Source organism: Moschus berezovskii, chromosome X, assembly GCF_049115385.1.
Source record: "Moschus berezovskii isolate FMDL1 chromosome X, NW_MosBer_1.0, whole genome shotgun sequence".
Taxonomy (NCBI): Eukaryota; Metazoa; Chordata; class Mammalia; order Artiodactyla; family Moschidae; genus Moschus; species Moschus berezovskii.
The window spans coordinates 128,811,959-128,835,842 of NC_142488.1; the positions used below are offsets into that span (position 1 = coordinate 128,811,959).

Consider the following 23,884-nt stretch of genomic DNA (forward strand, 5'->3'; position numbering starts at 1 on the left):
TGTGGTGTTTTTCTAAAACTGTTAATTCATCAAACATTTGGCACAGCTAAAGTTTCCGACCATGAGAAATGTTACTGGAGTTTGTGTGTGTGTGTGTGTGTGTGTGTGTAATGAAAGTATGTGAATGTATCGCTACTTGTGGTGAGGTTTTTTTGGAGGTCAGTTTAATTATTGACTTATTTAAATATCACATTCGGTTAAAAACAACGTGAGTCAGCTCATAGAGAATGCTGGGACTAAAGGATTATTCCTGGGCATTTTGGCCACTTCTAATTTATGCCAGGCTTCCCTAAGACTCCAAAGTACTGACTTGTTTATTACCAGCCGACTTACACTATTCTTCAGCAATGAAAAAGGAAAAGCTGCAAGGAAACTCGCCAATAATCAAATCTGAAAGTCTTTGGAGTAAGACTGAGACAATGCAGTACTTTTCTCTATGGGTTGAAAATTAGGAAGACTGAATAGGGGGGCAAGGTTGAGTGAGTCTGGTTATGGCATAGGATACACAGGCTCTTGTCTAAGCTGGGCAGGCAGCATCTTTCATGCAGCTGGACCTATGAGCTCTGGCATGATGAGGGCTTAAGACAGGATCACAAGGTGACTGAACTGGGCTGGGCTGGGCTAGGCTAGGAGCTCCTGCTGAATCTGGCCCAGATGTCTTAGGAATCAGCAGCCTTCCTTTGTGCAAAAGCATGCTGCTTGGGGCCCCAGGAACTTTATTTGACGGATGCCAATTATGTTTCACCTATTCCTCCACTCTCACCTTCCTACATGGTCAACTCCTGAAGCATCATGACCAGGCAATGGCAGCTTTGGGGAGATAGTGAAAAGTCATCAACACTGACAATGTTTATGGTGACTCAAATGTATGAATCTGTCAACTCAACAAAGACACTCTATGTGCACTTTATTGTAAGTTGTATATGACAAAAAAAAAAAAAAAACAAAAATTGCAAATGGACACCGAACTCTAGTTACTGAGATACATACCAAATTAGGAGGAAGTGTACAGATATCTGTAGTTGATTTTGAAACGTGTCACAAATAAGATGGAGTGATGGATGGATAGATGTACATACAGTATAGCAGTACATGAATATTAGAACACAGGTTTACCAGCATTCACTGTAAAATTCTATTTTTAATTTATGGTTTGAAATTTTAATAAAAAAGAAAATAGCTATGTTCAGTTCTCAGAGATGGAAAGGACTTGAGATATTTAGTCCCGTGCCTTTCCTCTATGGAAAGAAATAAGCATCAGAGAGGGGTAAATGACAGTGTGAACAGCAGGGTACTAGAATACAGTTCCTTTTGTACAGTTCATCACTGAATGGGAATGAGAATTCTTCTGTTCCAGCCTGCAGTTCAAGTACAACAATTACACTTTTAAGAGTATTCATGTGAATATAAACCTCTAGACTGTAGATTATCTGAAGGCAGTGATCAGATGTACATAATTCAACGTGTAACTCCAGTTTCTACCACAATTCACGGCACATAATGGACACAGTAAATACACGTTAAAGGATTTTTCTTTGAATGAATATAAAGAGTTTATTCGGTGCGTATCTGGGTATACAACAACAAATATTAAACAACTTTTTTTTTAAACATTTTTGTGCACAGGACAGAAAACTGCCTGTACATGCTATGTCCACTTTGGGAACACAGATTTTAATAATTATTAATGCACAAAATCTTACATATCATGCAACTCTATGCCAAGATTCCAACTTTCTTCCATGCAACAGATATGAAGATCTAAATGGAAACCTAGCTAAGTCTTAAACACTTTTCCAGAAGCAGGTATAAGTATATGTTGTTTAGGGGTAACCAGTCTTAACATTTCCTTGTACACAATATTCACGTGCCAAATACAATGGCAGGAGGACTCATACGTACACAGATAAGACATTTCTTATTTTAACAACACAAAAGACAACATTACAGTTCCACAGTTACTGTCTTTACACAAGAAGCCATAATAATACTTTAACATGATAACACAAATGGAATTAAGAGAAAACTACACTTGAGGGTGATCTTTATTTTTAAGTAATCTTTACTGACTAGGGTTGACAGCACAACACAATTTCTACGCACAAAGTACAGCACAAGAACTTGACCAGAATACTACGAATCTAAAGGGGAAAAAAATGGTAAAATCACAAGAACCTTGAGCCTGAGATGCCAATTCAGCTTCAACCCTGAATTTGGTTGAGTTGGATTAAGTGACAGTCAATAGAACCATTGAATTTCAGAAATCATAAAATTGCAAAGTAAAGAATACATATGAATCAAGCATAGATAGAAAACATTAAGCCAAGAAAACAACACGGTTCACAGAATTTTGTTTGCCCCTACAAAACACGGAAGCAGTTAATTTTGTTCTGTTTTCTTTTTGTTTGTTTTTAAAGAACAATGGTGGTCTTTTCAATTGTCTTGGTTGGAGAGCAAATTTTTCTTAATCAGCATTAGTGCTGTGAAATGCTTTTGGTTTGTCTTCCCCTAAGCAGAGGTGAGATCATGAGAAAATTGGGCAGTCCTTCTCCCAGATTTAGTTCACTGATCAGGCTCGGCACTGTTTTTTTGCACAAGCTTGATCTAAATTATGGGGCTTTTGGATGGATGAGAAGGTTTGATGGCAGATTAGAATAGTGAACTCTGCCTTGTTTGGTAAACGTCATTGACAAATCTCAACTTTCGGGTGAAGGACTGCTAGAATTCAACAGCACCTGGAGGTAAGGTTCTGTTACAGAGCCCTTGTTTTGCCCTCACTGGCTACGTTGATTCATTGTGGCTCATAGACTTGCCTCCGTTCAGCACGCCGGAGACACTTCTGCTCTTGGTCGGGGTCCCGCTTCCAGATCGGGAGAACTCCGTGAGGTCATGCAGAGACGGCTCCTTGTACATGGCCACTACAAAGCACAGAGACATGGTGTCAGAGGCAGTCGCACTGGCCCTCAGCTTTCCTTCTACCCTCTGGGCTTCTCTGCTGGAGGCCAAACCTGAGAAATGTTGCTTTCAAAGACTCAGTAGAGAGTGAACTGGACCAGATGAAGCAAAAGCCTTCTAATGCCTTATTTCCATCACTGATGGTTTTATATGAAAAATGAAAATCACTCAGTTGTGTCCGGCCCTTTGCAACCCCATGGACTATACAGTCCATGGAATTATATAGGCCAGAATATTGGAGCAGGTAGCCTTTCCCTTCTCCAGGGGATCTACCCAACCCAGGGATTGAACCCAGGTCTCCTGCATTGCAGGTGGATTCAAGTAATCTGGCTCCAGAAAATGTGCTGTCAAAGGGCACTGTGCTGACTTGACTGGGCAGACTGCCCCTCTGCTCATCTAACCTCAGGCTAGTAACCTCTTGAAGGTTAGTTTCTCATTTGTGTGCAACTCTGTGACCCCATGGACTGCAGCCCACCAGGCTCCTCTGTCCATGGAATTCTCCAGGCAAAAATACTGGAGTGGGTGGCCATGAACTCCTCCAGGGGAATCTCCCCAATCCAGGGATCAATCCCACATCTCCTGCATTGGAGGCAGATTCTTTACCAACTGAGCCACCATGGAAACCCTCTCATTTGCCACCAAGCTGCTAAAAATGACCGAAAAACAAAACTGTGAATGAAAACTGTTGGGACAATACTGTTGGGCCCAAAGAGGTTTCCAATAAGTGTTAAGTGTGCACGCATTTAAGCATCTGTATTTCTACCTATTTTGGCATACCTTGAAGTTCTTGGCTGTCCTGAGTTAGCAATTAAGCTATTTCCACATAAGTAAGGTGTTACCACATGTATTGGGTTGGCCAAAAGTTCATTTGGATTTGGCCAAAACAAACTTTTTGGTCAACTCCAATCAGGAAATTAGATGTTCCCATCAATGCTTTAATGTTCTTTTTAAGTGTAAAATTTTACTGAATTTTTGTATAAATGCCTCTGGATGGAAGGATTATGTTCCACTTTCAAAATAAAGGATTGATTTCAATACCGATACTCATTTCATCCATAGCTGGTATACTCTCAAGTTTACCTTTCAGTGGTTTGGGCAGAAAGTGAGCTGCAGGCTTGTTCTTCTTCACATGGTTTCCTTTCATGATCTCTCCTTCTTTGTTTAGACCCAGATACCACCCTCGGCCTGACTGTTGCTGACGATATATCATTGATGAATATGTCACATAATAATTTTCAAACACCGATTCTTTGAATTTGCACTCAGGTGTGAAATGTTCCTACAAGAAAAGTAAATAAACAAAAGCTCAATATTTACAGCTATGAATTTCATGGAGAACCATATGTTATTGCCCTTCAGGAGTTGAGGACATACTTTGTTAAAGTTTGTTATGACTGGCATTCTATTTTAACAGCAGAAACTATTATCATTGGAAACCGAGACTATATATAACATTTCACGTGATGCTTTATAAAAAGCCCTAAGTGCAAGGGCTACTGATCAATAATTAGCTCTCTTTGTAATAAGGTAATGGGAAAATGAGAACCAGTCATGTAAGCGTAATGTATTGGTTAAATAGAAGAGCCAAAGATTGAAGAGACAAGCATAACACTGTCACATGGAGCTTTGTTCCTTTCAAGATTAAATATGAGAATTAAACATCTCATCCTTGTACTTAATTTTCATAGATTGTCCAGCTACTATATGTTATAATTTTCAATTTCCCCAGGCTGAAATCTGTGTTACAGTGTTACACTGCTGAATGCTTAGATTTTTAAAGAGATGCTACTAAGAGAGACTAACCTTCACTTTTAGATAAACTAAACTGATTTTTTTTTTTCAGATCATTGGACCTTGACTTAAAAACAGAAAAAAATAAGTCCCTTATCACCCCATCCTTGCCTTACAGTAACATTTCACACAAATCAATATAGAAGCAAGGAATTTACAGTAATTCTACAAGCAGACATGAGAGAGCAGCCCAGGGAATTTTGAACCTGACAATGTGATTTTCTGCCATGTACTTGACCATGTTTTTTTTGGACTTCCCCATACAAATGAAGGGTTCCTGACCCAACAGACTGTTTCTGAAAACAAACAAAACCAAAAAACCTTCTTTTAAGCTTTGCAATATGTGCATTTTACAATACACAGCTATGTAAAATATCCATTTGTAGACGACATGAAATGAACAGCAGATTTTAATCTCTAAGTAATCTGCAGGGTAGCAGTGGGTCCACTTGGAGTCCAAGATAATGAGGAAAATGCTAAGCGAGTTTCCTATGACAGTGACACCAGGGATGCCCTTTGATTCTTGCTATTTTGCTGGGATCTTATCAGGAATAAGTTTTGATAAAACCTAAAAAAAAAAACCAACACACCTTGCAATAAAATATTGCAATCTTTCCAGACACCTGTCTTTTCTGAACGATGCCTCCATGGTCCTACCTTTCTTCATTTTCATGTTAGGTAGCATTCCAAGCAAAGTATACTATCTGAGCAATAGTATCAGAGAATCACTTCAGCAAAGAGAGACAGATTCCTCAAATGAGGCGGCTTTTTTTCTTAATGTTAAGTAATTGAACACTTTTCTTTTTTCTGGAAATCCACAAAATCTGTTTCACTCAGTAATTTCTCTGGTTCTTCCATCTGGCTTCCAGAGTGCCTGGAACAGAGTCATCTTTTGGGATAATTTCAGCCTAGGGGCATACTTGATAAAGACTCAGAAGACTCACACAAATTCAACCTACTCAAGAGGCAATGTACTTTGAAGGCAACTATCACAGGGTAGGAACCAAAGTGTTCTATTTATGGGCTGTGAACACTCCTCTTTGTAGAATTCTCAACATAGGGAAAGCCAAGGTATGCCTACAAAGAAATATGACTAAAATAGTCTCCACGTGTTCTCTGGGGATGAGCACGATTGCATAGAATGTTGGTTTAGCCTTGCCTAGAGTAAAATGGCAACTTCATGTGGCATTTAAAATTCTCCACAATGTAGTCGTTACCATGCCTTCAGTCTGTGCCTTTGTGCCTTTATAGACCCCATTCATGTCATTTCTTGGATCTCTCTACCAACTGGCTTTCCTCTCATTCCTCAAGGTTGAGCTCAAATATGACTGCCCCTGAAATCATATATGACCTCTCCTAAATCAGAACCGATGACACTTGTATTTGTGTTCCCAGGAACTCTTATCTCCATCTTTGGCATGGCCCCGTGACTCGGACATATGCTTGCTTTGCTCTGGAAGACAAGGAACCTGTCTTTTATTTATGAATCTGCCTTTTAGCCACAGTGACTGGTCATATTGCCTAGCACGCAGCAGACTATTCAGTTATTGTTTACAGTAGGGGTCCCCAACACCTGGTCCACAGACCAGTACCACTCCGTGGTCTGTTAGGAATTGGACTGCAGAGAAGGTGAGCGAGCAAAGCTTCACCTGTATTTACGGCCTCTCCCCATCACTCACATTACTGCCTGAGTTCTGCCTCCTGTCAGATTAGCAGCAGCATTAGATTGTCATGGGGGGGGGGGCGGCGAACACTACTGTGAACTACGCATGCAAAGGACCGAGGTTGTGCACTTCTTAGGAGAATCATCCCGAAACCATGCCCTGCCCCCTACCCACTCCTGTCCTTGGAAAAAACTGTCTTCCATGAAACCAGTCCCTGGAGCCAAAAAGGCTGGGGACCGCTGGTTTACAGGATTTGCATTGCAGAGGTTCAGATTGACGTATTGGAAACACCGGGATTTAGAAGTATCAACCCAGTAAGAAGTCTGCAGGGAATTTCCTGAATACCACAGAATGAAACCAGCTATACGTAGACGGAGGCTGTCATTGCAGGGACAAATCCTGTTTGTGTGACTTCAAATCTGTTCAGAATAACAGATACTACACAGATACTGGCACCTCCAACATGCAGAGGAGAAAAAAAAAAAAAACTTGGCAATTGTTACAACTATTGGAAAATGGCAAGGAAGGACTCAATGAACTGAATGCTCTGTCACATCCTGGAAATTTCTTAGTCATCACCACTAAATTTGGACGCAAGAACTCAGTAGAGAGGGAGGAAAACGAGGCCAAAAAAAGAATGTTGAAGTAACCAAAGCAGTGTTCTGTTCTCAGTGTGTGACACTGTCATTTTATCCAGTGCTGAAATGAGTAGGCAGAAGAGGCTTGATTTTTATCAAATGTGGAAAGATGTGAACATCCCACCCAACACAGGAAAGGCTACCAAAGGGAAGAGGGGTATTAGCTACATCTCTGTGTCTCAGCAGTGGTTCATAGAAATAACAGAAATGGGACTGAACCCTAACCAGAGAAGCCTTATTCATAGAATACCAAGTAGAGCTCTGGCAAGCAATCAATATTTGATTGATCTGGAGATGATTATTAGTGCTCTGGGCAAAAAGGTACCAGAGTGGCCTTGACACTTAGTAGGCACGAAATAAAGAGGCAGCACTCATTGTACTCTGTATTGAATAGGCATTGGGATAAATACCGGCTATCATAATAAATGAATTAAAAAGATGTCAAGCATTCCCTGCACAGCCATGAAGAAATTACTTGGCGTGAGTACGAAATAAAAGGTGCTTTATGTCTTCTAACCTTTCATGCACTGATTTCTCCTAAAAGTTGTTTACCTCTCTTGCATATCTATACTTATTTCAGAGGAATAATGTTAGTAAGGTTGAGAGGAGTAACTCAGAAAAAAAAATATTCGATCTCTCTAAACTCTCTTTTCTGTAATCATCCTCCCTATTCCCCTCAAAGTTCAAGGTTACTTTTTTCCTTAGTGATTACCTAACTCTTTTATCCACAGAATCCATACCAGTTAATGACGGTGATTATATTTTGAGTAAAGAATGAAAAATCTACATTTTCAGAATGAAGAGATCCAGGAGCAAAATTTAACAGTACAATTTTTTTTAAACCAATTTATTCACTATTAAGGGCAAAATAGTTCTTTGAAGGTTTACCACTGACAAGATGAAAACATCTGAAACCCTCAACATCAGGTCAATACAGCATATTAGAGAATAATGCTTAGAGCTACAAATAGTGATGGTCAGCTGCCCTCAGTGGGGCATATTAGACTTCCACACAGACTTTGAGAATCAAGTGAATAAGGCATTCATGCAATCAATAACACAGTATATATGCAAAGAGCCCCCCAGATCCAATGGTGTGCTAGAAAGCAACTTTGTCCCAGAAGAAAGGCTCTGGACCTGGGATAGCAATTTACCCTGGTGCCTTGAGTTGCCCCTGGCACCAAGGGCACAGGATAGAGGGGATGAAATAGCTCTCTGGCCTCTTGGAGCTGGAGCCAGGTCAGAAGAAGCATGGGCTCTGATGGTAGCTTCCCAGAAGGGAGCCTACTAAGGGCCTCGTCACTCTGCAGGGGATGTGAAGCCGAATCCTCAAGAAAGTGAAAGTGTTAGTCACTCAGTCGTGTCCGACTCTTAGCAATCCCATGCACTGTAGCCCGCCAGGCTCCTCTGTCCATGGAATTCTCCAGGCAAGAATACTGGAGTGGGTTGCCATGCCCTTCTCCAGTAGAGCCACAACCCAAATGGCAACAGCTCAAAACCATCTGTCTATCATGTACATCATCTCCACGTGCTAAACACGTCTACAATCCCACAGTGCACACACCACGGCTAAGTGTCTTCTTGATTAAAAGAAGTCATTGTGGGGGCCGGGGGGTGGACTTCTCTGGTGGTCCAGTGGTTAAGGCTTCACTTTCCAATGCGACGGGTGTGCATTCGATCCCTGGTCGGGGAGCTAAGATCCCACAGCCCAAAAAATCAAAACATAAAACAGAAGCAATATTCTAACAAATTCAATAAAGACTAAAAATGGTCCACATTAAAAAAAAAAAGTCATTTGGCAAACACACACTGTAATAACAGCTTTTTCCTACTTTTGCCCCCAGCTTTTGTACTTGCAGCTATGCTACCAACCAACAGGGTGGCAGTGTTCTACTTGAGTTTGTACCTCACTAGGCTTTGAGGATTGCCAGGAATATCGTGAATGCTTTGAACACATTTCTCTCAAAAGAAATCTTTTTTAAAAGGGCAGTGCTTATTTCCTTGGATTTCAAAAGACTAGCAGAGTCTTAGGTTGTCCATACATAAAATGGCATCACGAAGGTCCTAGGCTGTTGAACAAAGCCTGAACACTGAATATAAGTTTTCGCATATGTAGACACTATGTGAACTGCACAAATCCTGGTAGAGATGAATGTGTCTCCATACATTTTGTTCTATTCACATGTCACATTTCTATTGGCATCATAGAACACAGAAAAACAGCTTATAGGTCTATGAGTGGGTATTTAAAGAAACTTTTAAAAATCAACTCAATAAAACATAATTTCTTCTTTTCAGCAAGTTCTAGAAACATAACTAATCTATCTCACCCTTTACTTCTCTCACTTCCTTCCCTTTTCCTCCTCTCTTCTGGCCACATTTTCAGGAGCCTGACGATTCAATTAATTTAACAATTACTGCCAAGAGCAAGGGTCACTCTTCTGATTCTCAGCCATGTTCTGATAACAATTAATTTTCTAGATTTAAAGTTAGCAGGTTATACAAGCAGATCTGACTTGTGTGTGTCAATTATTCCCTAGCCTAATGAAAATAATATGCAGATTAACATTAGATTTTCAACTCTGTTTAAAAAAATAAGACAAAATAGAATCTAAAATATAAATCATACCCATAGGGGGTGACCCCATAACTACCTATATTCTCTATATAAGCTTCTCTTCTATCAGTGATTTCAAAATCCAGGATTCATTATTATATTCAGGACTTTGATGTTCTCTCCCAGGGTATATTTGATGTGAATGAACTTCATTATTACTAAGATCAAAGCACGGCAAGGGAGAGGTTGGGGAAGAGGGAATCAATACTTAGCCAGTGAACTGTAGCTAAACAAAATTATTAATTCATGATAAACAGAGTTTGGTTTGTTCACTCAAATATTCCCTGGACTGTGGGATACTTGAGGGCAGCTCCGAGCATGGGGCCTGGCTTAGAGGCAATGATCAATATATAATCTAGTGAAATAAACAAAGAAAAGAATGGAATTTCATAGGAAGAGGACTTGGGAGATAGCTTATACAGGTCCAAAAAAGGGTTAAACGTGGTGGGATATGAATAGAGGGCTGCTTGAGAGGAGAGACTGACAAGTCAGAACTTGCCTGCCAGGGCAGAAAGAGTAGGTGATAAAAGGAGGAAAGCAGCCTACAGATAAATTCAATTAAAAAAACCGGAGAGGGAGGAGAGAAAGGGAAGGACGGAGGGAGGAAGACAGAGAGGGAGGAAGAGAAGGGGGACTAATAAAGACAAAACTGAAGCTGAAGCTGCAAGAATAAAGAGATTTTCTGGTAACCAAGATATAGGCATTAAACTCATACTCTTTGTCTCTGCAAACAGCTAAACACTGCAACTAAATTCTGTTTGCTTGATTTCTGTAAAAAGGTGAGGAGGTGGGGTGGGGATCAGTCCTGCTGACCTTACTGGATGGCTGGACGAGGAGACAATGAGATGATGTATGTGAAAGAAGCTCTGAGAGTTGTAAAGCCCCATAAACATGAAATGTGTGATTACTTCTGATAATACATGCCCAGAAAACCAAGGCAAAATACATACATTCTCTCTTCTTTTCAAGGTTCTTCTGTACTCTAGAATCAATTTCTAAAGAAAGGATCTGCCTATATTTGCTTTATTGCCATGGAAGGAGATCAATTCTGCCCAAAATGAAGACTGCACGTGAATGACACTCTGTGTTTAGCGTTCTCCTCCAAGCTTGGCTCCCCAAAAACTGTTTTGCTTCCTTCCATTTGTCATTTTGGTCTGCAGTTGGCTGAAAAGGCTGCAGTGCTTCAAGCCACAGCACTAAAGAGATGAAGTACTAAAAAATGGGCTTCTTGAAATACCACGTCACAAAATGACTTCAAAGTGCACGTGCTAACTGGCAACCGTTGGCAATGAAACAAATCGTAATTAAGAATATGCACATGGGACTATTTCTCCTCATATGGTTATAGTGAATCTTCTCAGTAGCATTTTTGTATTCCAAGGTATCTAATAGACATTTTCATTGACCTTATGTGGAGTCCACAAAATAGGGTACCCCAGTATTGCCTTTCTTCAACTCTTAACAAACAAAAAGTTTTTTAAAAAAGGAAATTTTAATGAGATTGTCAAGCAATGGCTTGTATAAACAGAATTAGAATGCAGATATGACCACCTTTTAGCCCTGGGGTTCACTGAGTCCTTTTATTGGCTTGTTCTAGATTTTCATCTATTTCTGTAGCGCAGTCTCATGAAATACTGAATTCTACAATTCGTTTTATAAAATACACAGAAATAAGCTAGAATAAAGCAGGAATCAAAACAAAAACATTGTATCCCTTACACAGCCATGGGGTTGCGGAGAGTCGGACACAACTGAGCGACTGAACTGAACTGAACTGAACTGAAAAACAAATGATTCTTTTTAAAAAAAGGAAAAAAAAAGAGCCTAAAGCCTCACTCAGTTCCAAACCTGGTCAGCAGATACATTCTGAAATGGAAGTAACTTGCTGAGATTTGTGATGAAGAAGTGGGATAGGCCACACATCTCCAGGGCCATGTGATTGGTCCAAGGCAGTGTCAGTCTGGTCCAAGCCTTGCAGAAGAATCCAGATTGGCTAGGAATCCAATTAGGTAGCAGAAGAGAGATTTCATTTTACGTAAGATATTACAGAGACTATGTGGCCATTATACTTTCTTTAAAAAATCTTACTAGATTAAATCTTACTGCTGAACAAAAATCTGTGCATGGAAAAGCATTTTTTTCAAGTGAAGAACACTTCTCTAAAGTGAGCAATTTTCTCCAACTTTTTTTGTCTATGATGTGTATTAACTCGCAGTGTTGGTTTTTCTTTAAGCAGGGCTGACCTATGTGCTTTGAAAGGGGGATCAAATATCAGATATGATCTCTAAGAATAAACTCTTGTCTTTTGGCTGGTTACTGGAATTAATCTATGACTATTAGCTAGCTATTCTCCATTACTTTGATGCTTTCTAATTTGTGGCAGGATTCTTCTGTAGAAGAACTTCAGAAAGAAAAGTGAAAGTGCTAGTCACTCAGTCATGTCTGACTCTTTGTGACCCCTATGGACTGTAGCCCACCAGGCTCCTCTGTCCATGGCGTTCTCCCTCCAGGCAAGAATCCTGGAGTGGCTTGTCATTCCCTTCTCCTGGGGATCTTCCTGACCCAGGGATCGAACCCAGGTCTCCAGCATTGCAGGCAGATTCTTTACCGTTTGAGCCACTGGGGCATCTTCAGAGCAGGATCTAAACCCATCAGCAAGAGGATGACTTTGGAAGTATTTGTAGTCACCAAGAGAATAAACTTATAGGTTGCATTTTAGATAGCTCTTCCAAGCTTCTGCCCAAATGTTTAAAGCCTGGGAACTGTGAAAACTTTCCCGAGACATCCAAGAAACTGTCATGCAAAGGAGAAAGGTTCTTTCTGCGTAGATCAACTGAAAATACTCCAGCAAGGTAGGTGGACTATTAAAACTAAACTTGTACCTAGGTAGGTGCATCAGGCACCTGTTCTAGTGCTGCAGGCCACTGTGAGGGTGGTAATTCCGATTTGTGTTGGATAGTGGTTGAGTTAGATTTGATAGGGTCTGTCTCTGCAGAACAGAGTCATTTACAATAGCCAGGAGTCTACATCCTTAAAGACTTTCAAAGAAGACTTCATATCTTTTCTCTTGCACAGGTAGCAAAGCAATGCCTCTCCTCAGAAGGGAGTCACTAATATGTGCTTTCCACTGCAAACCAGAAAACCTGGAGTCACAGGGCAGGGTGCAAAGGCATCATCTATAAACCAAAGATGAGAAAGATGTCGTAGAGGGCTATGGGACAACCACATCGCATAACACCTGCAAACGACTTCTAGGGATAGGAAATTGTACAGAGTCCTGTTTCCATGTAAACAACGCATTTCCACTAACATTTTGCCCCTTAAAAAGAGATAATGAAAGGATGCTTGTGACAGTCACTTACCACGAGTCTGAGTGGTATGATTATTCACTAGCTGAAGACTCAGATGGAAGAATTCATTCTCAACTATTCCTTACTGAGAGCCTATGGTGCACCGAGCACTGTGGGAAGTCCCTTTGCCTATATAATGATCTAATTTAATCTCAACAGCAGGTCTCTGTATGAGCTTCAGAATGGAATGAACTCCCTGTGGCCTGAGAGAGGAGTTCTCCCACCTCACAAGAGAGAAAAACCACAGGAAAGAAGCCCTTACCAAGCCACTCCCTTATGAACTCCACTGCAAGTTCACCCTTTTACCCCAACAGTCACTGTGTAGACAAGCGCTATGATGTCAGTCCTCCTCTAAATGGATAGTTCCAACGTTGGCTGAAGTGTCAGTCCTTCCTCCGATTCGTGTGTCCTGGCTCTCTGAACACCACAGAGCTCTCTTTGAACCTGCCACATCAACTTTCCAGATTTCTGACTTCGGGCAGTTGACCTGGGCTCTGATCCTGAATCTCTAAGAGGAGAATAGCAACACATGCCTCCCAGGGAGGACTGTAGAAAGCATGGAAAGCAGCCAGCACACATGGGGGTGCTCACAGACTATGGGGTCCTTGGCCTTGCCTTACTTTCCTGTTTGTGTGATAGACAGGTGAATGCAGTCTCTTCCCCACAACCATCCCAACTTCAAATTGATCTGGGAGTAGAGAAGTGCCTTCCCAGTTCACAGAGCTTCAAGTTACACATGAACTATATGGGTGAGAACTCCTTTTGTTAGTGATTCCTTTGCAAGGGTGACAATGCAGGAATCTTTCATTTGGGGCTTAAAATATCCTAAGATTCTAAAATTTGAATTACTGTAATGTTTATCAGTGAACCTGCATGATATTAAAGAGATCTGTGAAATAATCCAGTATTAATGGGCCAAGTGACATTTACACATCCCATTTTAATTACTGTGCCACAAAGTAAAACATGATTATTCCATTTCTTTTGTTCTAAACCACTGTTTTGCTAGTTCTACTTTCATCATGTAGGTTACTAATAACAACAATCCTGAAAACTCTAATAGCTCCTTATGTTTAAGCAGCACCTACTTTAACAGTTTTCTACAAATGCTTCAATAGTTAATGACATTCGAGTGACAGATAATGGACAGTTTTATAATGATGACAATAAGAAAGGTAATGATTACAATGGATTTGGTAGACTATTTTTTTTTACAGTTGAAGAAATGAAACCAGAGATATTAATGCACTGGAATCTGGCTTTCACACTTTCATTTACAGAATGAATCCAGAGCAGGGAGGCAACTCCTTCTAGAGGAAGCTGGAGTCTGTTTAAGGTAGCTGGTGTTGACATGCGTGTGTGTATGTGTGTGTTCAGTCACTCAGTCATGTCTCTCTGCAACTGTAGCCCACCAGGCTCCTCTGTCCATGGAATTCTTCAGGCAAGAATACTGGAGCCATTTCCTTCTCCAGGGGATCTTCCCGAACCAGGGATTGAACCCACATCTCTTGCATTGACAGATGGATTCCTTACCACTGAGCCACCTGGGAAGCCATGCTGATGTACGAGAGACCCTTATTTTCAGGCAACTTGATCTCTAAGATGTTTCCAGAGCTGAAAAACACCAAGGACCCAGCAGTGCTAACTGGCCCTGGGCTGCAGAGGAAAGGAAGAGCTTTAACTCGGAGCACAAGTCAATCCCATGGATCTTAAGTAATGTGTCCATGGAACATTCTCTTAGTTTATGCCATGAAAACTTGATTCTTCTATGGCAAAATATTCATGTCTGAATTTCAGTACATTTGGGTGCTGCTTTTCATTTCAAGGACCTCTCTACACTCAGAGTTTTCAGGAGATGACTCCAGAGAACTTTTACTGACACTAGCCTTCTGCCTCTTTAGGTACAGAGGTGGGTAACTGGTAGAGCAAAATAGAAATCAGCCTGATCGGAGTTCTGTGTCTGTATGTATGTTCTCAAGAGACAGACGGACATAAAGAGAGAAGCGGGAGTGGGGCAAAGAGACAGAGAAAGATAACAAGAAGTGAGAAGAGAGAAAGTCAAGGCGGTGAGTTCTTTCTTTTTCCCAGTTCTATGATCCTGAGGCCTTTGAGAAATGCCTGCCGTTCCCCATCCTGACTCCACCTCACCCCCACCATACAGGGGGAGAAAATCTCTTGTTGGAGAAAATCTGTCTCCTGTCCAAATTCCAGGTTGTGCTCAGATCTCGGGGTAAAATCTGAGAAGCCACCCAGGGCAGGGTGTTCTGTAAAGTTAGCATCTATAGAGGAGCCTGATAAAGAAATAAACCTATTTCTTCCTAGAGATTTTCCTCTGTGGAAAGCACATCCATCTCTGAAGGAAAACAAAAAGGAAGTCCAGGCCTTTGGAGAAACTCAGGATTAGTATAAAGTTCATTAAAATAAGACACTTTGATATATGAATGTTGTTATCATAAAGTGAATTTATACTTTCATAAGAGGGACATAATGTTCAGATGTGTAACTATGGCGCAGTAAACAAGACAACGGTTCCCTATTTATGACCAAACTCTTGTCACCTATGATGCTGTTTATGCTCCTCATCACCTGATACTATGGTTTGAGAGAAACCACGGCGAAAAACGCAATGCTTTACAGCAGTGTTTAGACCGAGTATCCAGCTAGAATTCATAAATGAGCTTTCAGTAGCTTAGATTAAATTAAATTTGGTCTGTTCTGGATTTCCTGAAATACCGCAGCATTTTTAGATTAATTTTTTGAAAAGGTTTTGATGTCATTCAATTTTGAAATGTGAAAATTACAGTTCTTTATCAAAATATGCAATTTCAATTTTCAAATATTTGTTACCTAAGTATTACCGGAGTTGAAAACACAAGGCAAGGATACAATATAAACTATGAGAATATATCAAGATAATTAATACTGCATAAGCTTTGCACAACCATGATCTATTTGGAATAATTTTCAGCTTTCATTTTCAACAGTGTAGATTGTTAAAGCATTTGCATGATAATGCAAAATACATAAATTATCCCTGCAGGGAACACTTAAAACTTAAGGTAATTATATAGCATAGAAGTGATTTCAAAGAACTCCAACAAAATAACAAATAATTCTACAGTCACCCTTTACAATGCTTATTATTCTGTTACCAGTGATCTTGACCACTAAAATCCCTTTCTTTACAATTGTATTCACATTATCAATTCTTACTTTGTTCTTTTACCATCAAGCTCTTACCGCTGGCCCTGAAAATTTGCATGCTGTAAAAGCTGAACTAGACAGCTAGTAGAGATGAATTCCCCAGTTATATTCATGCTGTGAACAGAACTATAACACTCCCTTAATATATCTTATCATTGCACTTTTATACTAAACACGAATCCAAATCAAGTCCCATTTTTTACATTCCTCCTGTTTAAAATCTTTTAATGGCTCCCTACTGCCTATAGGATAAAATCCAAACTCCCTGGCCTGGCGTTCAAGGCCCTCCATAATCTCGCACATGTGTACCTACAACTCTAGCATAAGATTCCTCAACTCCAGCCAGATTGGAGAAATAAGGCCAGGACCAAAAGGAGCAGAGATTTTTCTTATGAATGGAAAAATATCTCTTCCAAACCAATTAGTATGCTTTGGAGGCTGGGATATTCACTGTGATTAGAGAGAATTACTGCGTCACAGGGAATATATAACTAATCTCTCCTGAGTTTCTCAGGCTCTGCATTATTCTTATTTTTTTTAATTCAAAGAAAATGTCTTGCACTTCTGGAACATCCCAGCCACCTTGTGTCTTGGTTCTGCACCTTGTGACTTAGCAGGGGCTGCCCCCAGGTATGGAATTTTTTGGAGTCCACTTGGTAATAACCAGTACCTCTTCCTTTCATGGCACAAAGAGAAAAGAGAGTCAAATGTCAGCATGTCAGGAACCTCCAGGCTCAGCTTCAGCCAGAATGCAAAAGCACTTTACAACTGACTATTTTTGAAGACTTTTCACAGTATCGAGGAAAAGGGTAATGAAATTGTATCTGAACAGAAGGAAGCTAAATTATTTATCTCATATTAATTTTTACCAGATGGCTGGTGATGAAAAATCTATACTGGCAAATCTGCTATATATATTAAAGATAATCAAGGGGGCTAAAACTTTAAATGGTCACAATATATTTGGATTTAGTTTTATGGTTCCTATTGATTCCATACATAGGTTCTTCTAAGTGCACATGAATGGAACACAATAAATCATATCATCAAATCATTAGGAGCTGCATCTTCTATTCATGAATCACATCAGCACTAGGATTGTGTCTCTTTTTTTTTCTTAAACCTGCAGAGAGAATACATTTGGGATGTTGCCACACAATGTTACCTATCACATCCCTCTGCATCAGGAGGTTGCAAATGACACTCCTTCCCCAAGAGAAAGAGATCACAGTCCTCAGAAGGAAATTCCCTCACTGAGCTTCCAGCAGAACCAGTTAAATGCTGACTTCTGATGACAATAAACCATTGAGGACTGGAAAGGAGATACGGTGTACCAGATGTACACCCTTTTCTGCTCAAGTGATGTCTCCAGGGAGCGGGTTGTGTGGGTTCAACATCCAATTTGGGCCTGTCATGGATCCATTTCCTCTCTGTTCTGAAGCCCGCTACTCGAAAAAAAAAACACCCTTGTTCTTTGGTTGACTCTCAAATGCCAATTGTTCAGGAAAGGCTAGAATACGTTCGGTAACACGTGCTGGTTCATATCAAACAAAGCACATTCACATGTCCCAAGCCACTAGATACTGTTCTCCAGGTAAAGCAGGTAAAAGTGCTGGCCCTGGCAAGGAATTGATGTGTATACCAAATCCCAATGTATGATTCACCTACTGAGTCAGAGCTTCTCTGAACAACATCTTTATACAATGTATGAAGACCAACTGTCTTCCATATAATTTTATGGGAGTTATATGCCTTCAAGTCAACGAAGACTGCTTCAGTGCCTGCCATGTGCACTGTTTTTCCTAAACTAGACGCTGATACTCATGGTGCTTCAGCACTTTTGGCAGAGCAGCTGCTGTTCCCCAACAGTTGTCCCAAGAGGACTTTTGGAGCTGCAGTCAGAACTCATACAGTGCCCCAAGGTGTGTTCTTATGGTGAGACACAACAGGTCAAAATCGAGTTCTGTAGTCTACAGTGGCCAAGCAAGATACAGATCTACTGTGCATTCTTCTCACTATGACAACTTGATTGAGCATTTACTTCATTTGCAAAAGATTCATTTGGTCATTTAATCTGTTATAGTTAAATGTTCTACTGTCAGCAGCAGCAGCAGCTGCTAAGGAGTTACCAGTTGCTCAAAAATTGTGGCAATCCTGGGTCAAGGTACAGATTAGAATGGCAATAGCTTATATTGACATGTAAAAACAAATCCTTCAGAATCACACCAGAATGATCAAAGTTGCCACTGTGATATTACCTCAAGGAACATAGAACCCCTACATTCTATGACTAGCCAAACTCGAGTCAATTTAACCTAGTAACTAACCCCAAGTGATCCTGTACACCATATGCCAATATAAGATAACAAGGCTCCATCGTTAAACCACCTTCCTGCAGGGCGAGGTTACCAGTACTCTAACTGCCAGCAACAATATGCTGTAAACACAGTTTGGTGTCACTGAAGTTATACTTTCTGCAATTCTGATCTATTGAAAGAATGGTTTCAGAAGGAAGGTATTTGTGGAAAAATCATAAGGAAAAGGCACATACAGGTAGGCTGTAAGCTAAGTGACCAGAATAAAGGACAGTACAGGGACTTCCCTGGAGGTAAGAGTAGCTAGGACTCTGAGTTCCCAATGCAGGGGTACTAGGTTCGATCCCTGGTTAGGCAACTAGATCCCACATGCCACAACTAAGACTCAGCAGAGCAAAAAAAAAAAAAAAGAGCACAGATACGCCTTTGAGTAAACACTAGCAGAGCTTCAAGTCTCAGAGCTTTGGGGTGACTCCATAGGCCTTGCCCAGTTGTCACAATCTTTGCGATTGTTCTAGCATTAGAAAGAAACAGGAGGGGACAGATCAAACAGATGTGAAGCAATCAGAACTTTGGTGCTCACTTTTGCACCAACACGTCAAATCACGCAAGTGGCTCCAATGAGAAAGCAGAGATGGGGTGCACACAGCAACCCGTCAAGGAAGGACAGACGTACACAACAAGTCTGTGTGAGAACTGCAGATTACATTTTGTCTTTTTAGCAACATTAACTCTCTGTTCTTCTAAATAGTCTTCAATGTGTATCCACAGTTGCTTACTGTATTTTTAATGAGCAATAATAGGATCGATTTTCCCTGAGCCTGAGTCACAGCCTGGTAGTAAATTAGGTGCTCAAGAAGGTGTGTTACTTCCTTGAGGCCACTGAGCCATCATTTAAGGCATAATACACTTGCTTTCGTTTGTGAAGATGCAATGACTCACTTCAGTAGGAATTGTTTTTCCTGCACTGCTGATGGCTGAGTTAAAGGAAAGTACTCTTTTTTTTTTCCTTCCCTCCTCACAGTATGCATGAGATGGCATGGGCTAATAACACATTCTTGCTACCTGTATTGTGACCCTTGGAGCAAATGCCCATGATGTTTGGTTAAAGTTTGAGGTTCAATCTGCAGCTGCGAAACGGAGTCTGTGAGTACTGGGGGTAGATCATAGATTCCTCCAGAGCATCCTTTAATTGTGTTAGCTGGTCACCAATGCCATAAAAGCCATCCTTGTAGGAAAACATTAATTTACAGCATAAGGCAAATCGTGTCACTCCACTATTCAATACGCTCCAATGACTTCCCTTCTCACTTAGAGTCAAAAGCAAAGTCCTCACCTTGCACAATAAAATCATCTGTTATCTGATGCTGGCTACTTCTCCGTTCTCATCTCTCACTTGCCCATTTTTTGTTTATTTGTTTTCACTTTATGTCAGTAACATTGGCTTCCTTGCTTGTCCCATGAATATGCCAACGATATTCTCACCTACTTTGCGACGCCATAGACTACAGCCCTCCAGACTTCTCTGTCCATGGGGATTCTCCAGGCAAGAATACTGGAATGGGTCGTCATGCCCTTCTCCAGGGAATCTTCCTGACCAGGGGATGGAACCCAGGTCTCCTGCATTGCAGGCTGATTCCTTACCATCTGAGCCACCAGGGAAGCCCTATTTTCACCTAAGGGTCTTTGAATTTGCTGATACCTCTATCAAGAATTTTTTTTCCTTTAGACACCCACCTGAACCCTTCCTTCCTATCCATCAAATGCCACTTTAACAGAAAGGCTTTCCCTGATGACCCTGAATGAAAGTTGTCCCTATCTCTCAGCACACCCTTGTCCCTCAAACCCTGCTTGTTCATTCTCCAAAGCAAATTGTATATGAATTTACTTATATCTGCTGTCTGTCTAACCCCTGGAGAACATAAGCTCCATGAGGACAGGGACTATGTTTTGTACATTGTTGTATTCTAGAACCTGGAACACTGCATCAAGCTCTGTATTCATGCTATAGAAATGTGCTTAGTGAATAAATGGACGAATTCTGGTGGCCTGATAAGTTGAAAGGACAAATCAGCCTAGATTAGTAAGGTCTCTGCATAAGTATTAAGGAATTAGATTTGTCATAAAATGATGTTTCAGCTCCTTTGAGGTACAGATATCAGGGCTTTCATTTTCACTGTGTTTACGAACTGCATTATAATTATAAACCAGCATCTCTACGCAGAGAAACAGAATAAACCTTTACTAACACTCTTTTGAGCTATACATGAAAGGCTATTCATAAAAAAAGGGTAGGTCAAGATGAAAGGAAATAGCTAAAAAGAATAATACCTTTGAAAAGTATGCCAATAGGTAATTAATCATTAAAAGCAGCAAATCCTGATGGCTAGTAAATTTCAAGGGCTTATCTCACTAATATACGAAAGTGCAATCTCCTCAACATATTAGAAATGTCAGTTCATTGTACTGAACAAAAGAATAAATGAAGAGTACATCTTTCCCAAGAAGATGCTATTATTTTTGATGATTTCATTAAAATACATTAAATAAAGATTAAAACAGTAAAATATCAAGAGGAGTTTAGTCAGGGACCCAGTGCTTCACTCTGATGTGTTTTTCATGGTGGTTTAACACCTGGTGTGACTTGTGCTTCCATCGCTCTGCACAGAGCACAGGCGTCTTGGGCTGAACAGGTGCAGTGTAGAAGGGACCACATGTCATGTCCTTGCCGTGAACCACATTTTGTCTGCCACTGACCAAAACAAAGATAAGGATTTCTGAAGAAAGAGGAATGTTGAAGAAGAAAGAAATGCCACAACTTGCTAATTAAGTACAAGGGAACAGGAAAACCACTTTGGCGTGCCTTACTTTAGATGTTTAGAGACAGGAAGAATTTGAAAGGAAGCCTTAAGTGAAGGAGAAGGAAAAAAGAATGGTTTCTCTTTGGACCCACTTTGCATAAATAAACATCAAAATCTGTCAACAGCAATAAATGCAAACCGTACCACTGTTTCACTCACTGGACGATTGTGACTATGTGAACCAAGTTTGAACATCAGGACGCTGCTGCAATGTGCCTGGTTTAACATGGACTCAGCAGGAACTTTATCTAACCAAATGCCTGGGATGGTTCTGCCAGTAGCAGAAGTGCAAGGCCGGGATCCAGGTGTAATGAAGAAGTTTGGCTGTTTTCCCTGGGAGATGGTCTCTTTTGGATATAAACTAATGGACTAGATACTGGAACCTTATAAAATAAAGCAACATACATATTAAGCCTCTAGCAGTTCTTTTTACGGAAACTGGTTTTTAAGATATGTTGACTTCAGTCAAACGTCTTGGCTTGTTGATTTTGACACACTGGGAAAAGGAAAAGTGTATAAACAATCCTAACTAAAGGCTGATGGCAAAGAGCAGCCCAGAACTGTTGTCCTTTCCAGTCTTTTCTTCTTCATTGAATGTTCTATATTAAGGCAACTTTGCGCCCGGGTTGAGAAAATAGGTTTTCAAGTCAAACAGTGGCAGAGCACAAATTAGAACCCAGCTCTGTCTAACTGGGTAACTCTGGGTAACTACTATGACCTCTGGCCTTAGTCTCTTCATCTTTAAACTGGGGGAAATAACTTTCTTCATAGGATTGTTGAGAGGATTAAATAGGTTAAGATTTGCACAAGGCTCCCTTAATAAGGAAGAGAATTATCTAAAGCGAATGTTTTAAATTCAGGAATGAAAGGCACTATTGTGGGACACTGGCATTCCCATAAAGCACAATTACTTTGTGCTTGAATAAAACATTGGAGCAGTGAAAGCTGCTAACCAGGTCGTGTCACTTCTCTGTACAATTCACAGTGGGGCTGACAATCAACTGGCATCTGCAGTCTGCATCAGTTCTGCTTCCGGGGTCGGGGGGAGGGGTGGTTTAGGTATTTGGTTCAGAAAATAGGGTGGTGGCAGGTACTAAAATTCAGTGAAGTCATTTCTGGGGTAAAGTCTGTTTTTCTTTCTATCCTTAATCAGTCATCCTTCGAGCAGAGGTTAGGATTGTCTTCCTCCGAGAACTGAAACGATGAGTTGTTAAACATCTGGCTAAGAAATCCCTGGGGGGTTTCTCTGGCATGCTCTGCCACTCCTCTGCTCTTTCTCAGCTTTTCAGGAGTGAAGCCACTTCTCCTGTTGCCAGGCAATGAATTCCAAGAGCTTAATTTGGATGGTGACTACTAAAAATGCATCTAAGTGCACCTTCTTGCCTACATCCTAGTTCCTAGGCCTTTCTTGTTCTGTTAAGGTCCACATTAAAAATACCGTTCAATGCTGCACTGCAATGGTGATCTATCATGATAGTCTTCATCTGCTAGTGCTCAGGTATTAGTGAAAAAGGGACCTTGAGTGGGTGCTTGATTGTAAATAACAGTTTAAAGTCTGTTTCTTCCAATTAACTCTAAGCTCAGAGAAAGCAAGGACTGTGTTTGCCAAGTATCAGGAAATCACTGGATTACTGCTTGGATGGATGGATAATGGATCGATGGAAATATGTATACTACAGGAAGCTATTATGAGAGAAGCAGAAGGACTAAAGATCTAAAAAGAGCAAGAAATATATCCTTACTAATCAGCTAAAGGAAAACAAAAAGGAGCTCAGATTAGGTGTATAATTTGGTGAGACAATCAATAGCAGGTGGAAAAAGTGAAAAAAAGAGAGGGTTAAGATGGCCTAAGAAGGGGCTGCTGCTGCTGCTGCTAAGTCACTTCAGTCGTGTCCGACTCTGTGTGAACCAATAGATGGAAGCCCACCAGGCTCCCCCATCCCTGGGATTCTTCAGGCAAAAACACTGGAGTGGGTTGCCATTTCCTTCTCCAATGCGTGAAAGTGAAAAGTGAAAGTGAAGTCGCTCAGTCGTGTCTGACCCTTAGCGACCCCATGGACTGCAGCCTACCAGGTGCCTCCATCCATGGGATTTTCTAGGCAAGAGTACTGGAGTGGCTTGCCATTGCCTTCTCCGAAGAAGGGGCTACCAGAGTTGATCTGCGAGTGTGAGGGATACCTGAGAGGGAAACTGCCTTTTAGAGGCTGCTTCTCTAACCAGATTGTAGCCAATAAGTATCAGTATTACATAATGATGGTGAAAGGATAATTACTTAGTTCAGTTCAGTTGCTCAGTCATGTCTGACTCTTTGCGAACCCATGAACTGCAGCACGCCAGGCCTCCCTGTCCATCACCATTACTTAGTATCCAATGAGAATAACTATAATTAATATGCATTCATTCAGCAAACATTTACTGAACATGTACTATGTGCTTGAAAAGTTGAGACACTAAGCTAAGCACTAGGGCTACAGCAGTGGACGAGACAT

The 23,884-nt window shown here is 40.7% G+C and overlaps 1 protein-coding gene across 4 annotated transcripts in view; it reads right to left on the minus strand.

The window, feature by feature from the left end:
* Window positions 1-1,544: 1,544 nt before the first annotated feature.
* Window positions 1,545-23,884, minus strand: part of FGF13 (fibroblast growth factor 13) — a 602,606-nt gene continuing 580,266 nt past the window's right edge. For all 4 annotated transcript variants that reach the window (XM_055437998.2, XM_055438000.2, XM_055438002.2 and 1 more), the window contains 2 exons: window positions 4,036-4,234; window positions 1,545-2,918 (listed from right to left, as the gene is read on the minus strand). In XM_055437998.2, the coding sequence (XP_055293973.1) occupies window positions 2,782-2,918; window positions 4,036-4,234 (336 nt within the window). In that variant the 3' untranslated portion in view covers window positions 1,545-2,781. The remainder of the gene's footprint in view (window positions 2,919-4,035; window positions 4,235-23,884) is intronic.